The sequence below is a fragment of the Pygocentrus nattereri genome, chromosome 15, assembly GCF_015220715.1.
Source record: "Pygocentrus nattereri isolate fPygNat1 chromosome 15, fPygNat1.pri, whole genome shotgun sequence".
NCBI lineage: Eukaryota > Metazoa > Chordata > Actinopteri > Characiformes > Serrasalmidae > Pygocentrus > Pygocentrus nattereri.
Window position 1 is genome coordinate 17,600,127 of NC_051225.1, and position 5,721 is coordinate 17,605,847.

The 5,721-nt window shown below is 41.1% G+C and overlaps 1 protein-coding gene across 1 annotated transcript; it reads left to right on the forward strand.

The window, feature by feature from the left end:
* Positions 1–716: 716 nt before the first annotated feature.
* Positions 717–5,721, forward strand: dnaaf1 (dynein axonemal assembly factor 1). The gene is made up of 10 exons (XM_037545209.1): positions 717–939; positions 1,043–1,217; positions 1,569–1,658; positions 1,785–2,005; positions 2,861–3,027; positions 3,129–3,250; positions 3,777–3,943; positions 4,047–4,624; positions 4,708–4,761; positions 5,247–5,721. The coding sequence occupies exons 1-10, from the start codon at positions 843–845 to the stop codon at positions 5,388–5,390; spliced, it is 1,815 nt and encodes a 604-aa protein (XP_037401106.1). The 5' UTR covers positions 717–842; the 3' UTR covers positions 5,391–5,721.

Below are 5,721 nucleotides of genomic sequence, written 5' to 3' on the forward strand. Positions count from 1 at the left end.
CTCACAACACTCGCTTTCTCTGTTAAAGTTAAAGCTCACATGTATTAAAAAACTAAAATCTATTTGTTTGAGGTGAATTTCCTCTGTAATGTATGGAAGTCTATTCCGACCGGATAGACAGGGTAAAACAAATGGCTGCGATATTTTTTCTCCTAGGTTTATGACAGAAGTAGATCAAATAAAAATAGAATAATGACCTATGGTAATCTCCTAATTACGATTTATAATAATTCAAATGTAATGGCTCTTAATTTGATACATATACTAATGTTTTTAAAAAGTCATAATATTGCTATTATATGCGATATTAATATTTACAGAAAATAGGTTGTTATTTCAAAATGTTAAATCAGTATTTTGACATATCACTGCCAGAATCAGAGGAAGGGGTGGAAAAATGAGCTTTCAGAGCAAAATGACCTGAACTGTCCTGAACTGACCTGCTCAGAGTTTACAGTGTTACTGCCTGCACTGTCATCTGCTCTGATAACCACGGGAGGTGCGGATGTGGCGATTCTCTGTTGACACATCTTTAAAAATTAAATAAACAGGTGAACCGATTGCGTTTCACACCATAAACCAGATCAGGTCTTCTGAGCTGCTCACGGTGCGTGACAAGAGGGGCGAGTATCCGCCCCGCAGGCGGATCTCAGGGCTGGCGTTGGGAACCAGGGAAAGAATACGGCTGCACAAGTTGTCGGGGGTGTGGCTACTGGTCTCCATGGAAACAGTACACACTAAACGGAGCAGCTCCTCAACCCTTTTCTCCGGGGTTTTCTGGTCCATCTCACGGCTCCTGGCAGCATCTCGCGGCTCCCTCTCTGAACCGAACCACCCGAGAAATGCAGATGAATCTGAGCGACGCGACGCTGAGCTCCGGTGACGGAGCGCAGACCGACTCCGCGAGGAAAGACGCTGGATGCGAGTCTCCAACAACAGGTAGCGCTATAACAACATAAATAACCCCAGTACAGCTCAGTAACGCGGACCTCCTCCTGCCGTTTAACTTATGTCCATTCATAATACCTGTTGTTTTATCTAGAGCAAAAACGTGAGGTTAAAAACGGCGACCTGGAAGAACCACAACGAACAGATGGAGACGTTTCAGAACAGAATAAGGTGGAGGAAGATGACGGTGTGAAAAAGGCAGCACCAGAGCCCAGAAACAGCGCAGGGCACAGACACAGTGCAGGGCCCAGAGACAGCACAGGGCCCAGGTGATGTCCTGCTCCCAAAGGCATTGCTGTGTAATAGAAATCAGCATATTTAGAGAAAGAACAACAAACAATGTCACAGTGCATGCTGGTATTATGAGTGTGCTCTGAGGGAACTTTTCAGAATAAAACCGAAATTATCTTTGTGTCCCACATTTTGTACTTTCAGCCACACTGAACCGAGGCTTCCTTCCCTCTTTTGTTTTACACAGTCCTTCTAATTTTGAAATTTAAATAAGAGAATGGGATGCAGTCCAGCCTCTATTATTCCTGTGCTGTTTGTTTGTGCAAAATACTATATTGCACTTTTATTAAATGTGTAGGTGATTTTTTTTTTTTGTCGGCTTTCTTCAGAATTACTAAGGCGTTTTTAAGGGACCACTGCAACAAAACAACTGTACCTGATGCCTTGCTGAACGACACACTGTACCTTCACTTCAAAGGTTTGAGCTTTGCATGGAACCTACAGAATGTTATGTGGTGTTAGTTTTTTGTCATTATATATCTGATATATATATATATAGTCATTGGTCCATACATTGAGTTGTTTTATCACAACTTGTTATAGGTTTTTTCTGCTATCGAGGGTTTAGAGGAGTATACAGACTTGCGCTGTCTCTGGCTTGAGTGCAACGGAATTGAGAAAATTGAGAACCTGCAGAACCAGACAGAGCTTCGCTGCCTGTTCCTCCAGCAAAACCTCATTCACACTTTGGAGAATCTTGAACCACTCAGCAAGCTTAGCACTCTCAATGTTTCAAACAATTATATAAGAGTCATCCAGAACATATGTGAGCTCACACATCCGCCCACACACCTTAATATATACATCTTACCTTCACCAGGAACCCTGACATATACACCGATCAGGCATAACATTCTGACCACCTCCTTGTTTCTGCGCTCGTCCATTTTATCAGCTCCACTTGCTGTATAGGTGCACTTTTTGGTTCTACAGTTACAGACTGTAGTCCATCTGTTTCTCTGATACTTTGTTGGCCCCCTTTTACCCTGTTCTTCAGTGGTCAGAACCCCCATGGACCCTCTCAGAGCAAGTACTATTTGGGTGGTTGGTCATTCTCAGCACTGCAGTGACACTGACGTGGTGGTGTGTTAGTGTGTGTTGTGCTCGTCTGAGTGGACCAGCTGCTGGAGTTTTTAAACACCTAGTGTCGCTGCTGGACTGAGAATAATCCACCAACCAAAAATATCCAGCCAACAGCATCCTGTGGGCAGCGTCCTGTGACCACTGATGAAGGACTAGAGGATGACCAACACAAACTGTGCAGCAGCAGATGAGCTATCGTCTCTGACTTTACATCTAAAAGGTGGACTGACAAGGTAGGAGTGTCTAATAGAATGGACAGTGAGTGGACACACAGTGAGTGTTTAAAAACTCCAGCAGCACATCACCACCACGTCAGTGTTACTGCAGTACTGGGAATGAATGATCCACCACCCAAACAGTACCTACTCTGTGAGGGTCCATGGGGGTCCCTGACCACAGAAGAACAGGGTAAAAGGGGATTAACAAAGTATGCAGAGAAACAGATGGACTACAGTCTGATAAAATGGACAATGAGCATAGAAACAAGGAGGTGTTTATAATGGTGTTTATAATGTTATGTGTACATTCTCTTTTTCAGCATGTTTGAGCAAGCTGTCCACACTGCAGATCTCCCATAATGCATTGGAGAGTGTACATGACATAGCGGAGCTCTGTTGTTGTCCGTCTATCAGTGTTCTGGACTTGTCACACAACCGTCTCAATGACCCAGAAATGATCACGATTCTGGAGAAAATGCCTGATTTGGTACATAAACTTGAAAACATCTTCTAATGTAAACTGCATAATCAATACTGTGAAATATGAAACTACTGTAAACATCAATGATTATTGTGTGTTTGTCTCAGAGAGTGCTGAACCTCATGGGTAATGAAGTTATAAAGAAAATTCCAAACTACAGGAAGTCACTGATCATTCGCCTAAAGCAACTAACATATCTGGATGATCGTCCAGTGTTTCCAAAAGAAAGGTGAGCACGTCATGTTATGTGAGAGGTTATGAATAGCTATCTCTGATAATTGACTTGTATGCTGAAGTGTAGTGTTGTAAAGTCTGAAACATCAGTTATGACATTATATTTTCTTTACCTTTCTATTGCATTTGAAAGCCTGTCTTGCTGTTGCAGTACATTACAATGTCACTATATCCTGCATATCGTTACTGTCAAAACAAAACCTTCTATCCATTTTTGTCATCTAGATTTTTTTTTTTACATTTTGCAGTCATTTCCATTGTATTAATACAAAGATCAATACAGATGATACTAAATTACTTTTGATCAAAATGAATTGTTCCATTAACTTTTGAATTAATGGCATTTGCCCACAATAATACAATAAAAATTTATTTTTACCTTTTTAAAATAAGAGTTTGTTTAACAGTTTTGTCATCTGCTGCATCGAGTCATGCAGTGTCATGTGGTATAATTTTGCAGTTCTGGAATGGAAATTCATATATTCTGCCCTTGTATTTCCAAAATGTGTACATCACTATAGGGCATGTGCTGAGGCTTGGGCAATAGGGGGTTCGGAAAAAGAGCGGAAAGAAAGGGAATTCTGGCGAACAAGAGAGAGTAGGAAGATTCAGGAGAGTCTGGATGCTATGACAGCTATAAAAGACAATGCACAAAAGCAGAGGCAAGCTCAAGAGCAGCAGGAAACAGGCAAGTAAAAACATTAGATTACAAGAATGTATATTTTTTTAATTTGTCTTGTTCATATTTTGACGATTTGCCATTTTACATTTTTATGATTATGAAATTGCAGGAGTCCCTGAGTTTCAAAGTCCTGCTGCTGAAGAGTACAACAAGCTGGACAAATCTGCGTTATACATAGAGCCAAGTGACCAATTAAAAACAGATCAGGAGCAGGCTGACATGTCAGTATCAGAGATGGAGTACGCATATTCTTCAGTAAGGGATAGCAGAGAGATGCTCTGGTCAGGCCCAGAGGAAGAGCAAACTGACCAGTTACCACAAGAGCAAGATTTGGCTAACCCATCAGAGGCAGAGATGGAGCCAATTACATGTCAGCGATCAGCAGTGCATGGAAACAAAGTTTCCCAGACAGCATCGGAAGCTGAGCAGATTCTTCCATCCAGATCAGATGCAAATAAAGCTGTGCAACTGGCATCTGAGAAAGAGGAGGTTTTGAAGTCAGGACCACCTCTGAAGTTAACATCAGAGAGGAATCTGAAGAAGAAACATGATGCACCTTTATGGTCAGGATCAGAGTCTGTGGATCCACTCCTAATAACTGGCACAGATGGCCCTGTTACTGAACTTGTGCCAGATGATAAAATAGAGATCATAGTACTACCTGACATCCCATCACTGACTATCAGTGTGAGTTCTCACATTCAGTTCTAGGTAGTGAGTACTTGAGTTAAAAGTGGTCTTCATGAAATTAATAGCATGATTCTCCACAGGATCTACCTGATCTGGAGGATGTGGATTCAAACTGCATGCAAACAGTGCCTCAGGTACAGTAAAACAGCATATTTCAACAGTCTAGCATAGCACAGTTTAACATGTATTTGTTTACACAATGGTAATTGCTGAGCTAAGTAAGTATGTACAGATAGCAAACTAGCTAGCCTGGTCAACCATGAAGTTGGGATGTAAGTGTCTGGGGTTCAATCCCCCTGCCAATACCCTACACTATACCAATAAGAGTCCAATAAGAGTGTGTGTGGTCTGATCTTCTTCTGTTTGCGATTTTCCATCATAAATATTTCATCCCCTTTGGGTCTTTCAGAAACATTTCCATTGGGTTTGACTGGCTTTGCAGCATGTCTGAAGTTGCATGAGTTTTCTTTATTTGCAGTACGTCTGTAAAATGTAGCTCAGATGTAGCCATGTTGATGAAAGTGTTTTCTGTATCTGCAGCATGTTTTTATTTGCAGTTTGTTGGGTCTTCTTGGCCACCCTACTGATGCAATAAATAACAATATGTTTTCTTTTGCAGGCTGTCTTCCATCCAAAACTTGAGGTCATCTCTGCCACTGACAGTGACTTTGAACCAGAGGTGACGTTGTGTGAAGGAATTAAATCTGGATTAAAGTTCCTGACCCCTTCTTTGGGATATGTACCAACAATATGTCCATCATAGATCACAGTTTTCTTTTCAGCAATGAGGCAGTACCAGTAATGGGTCCTGATGCCCCACCCATTGCAAAAGAAAGCGAAAAAAACATTACCCTGATTGAGGAGATGGACTGAGTCTGATACATTTAATACACTCTTTGTTTAATGACTGAAATGTATGATTGTCTCAGCAGTTATATTTCAGTGTTAATGACTTTTTATAGGAATGATATTCTTGTGGCAGCAGCTATATGCAATTGACTGAATAACTGATTCAGTGAAGTTCATAAAATTCCATACTTTTTAAAATGTCCCACATGACATATTTCACCACTAATAAAAAAGACTTAAAAGCT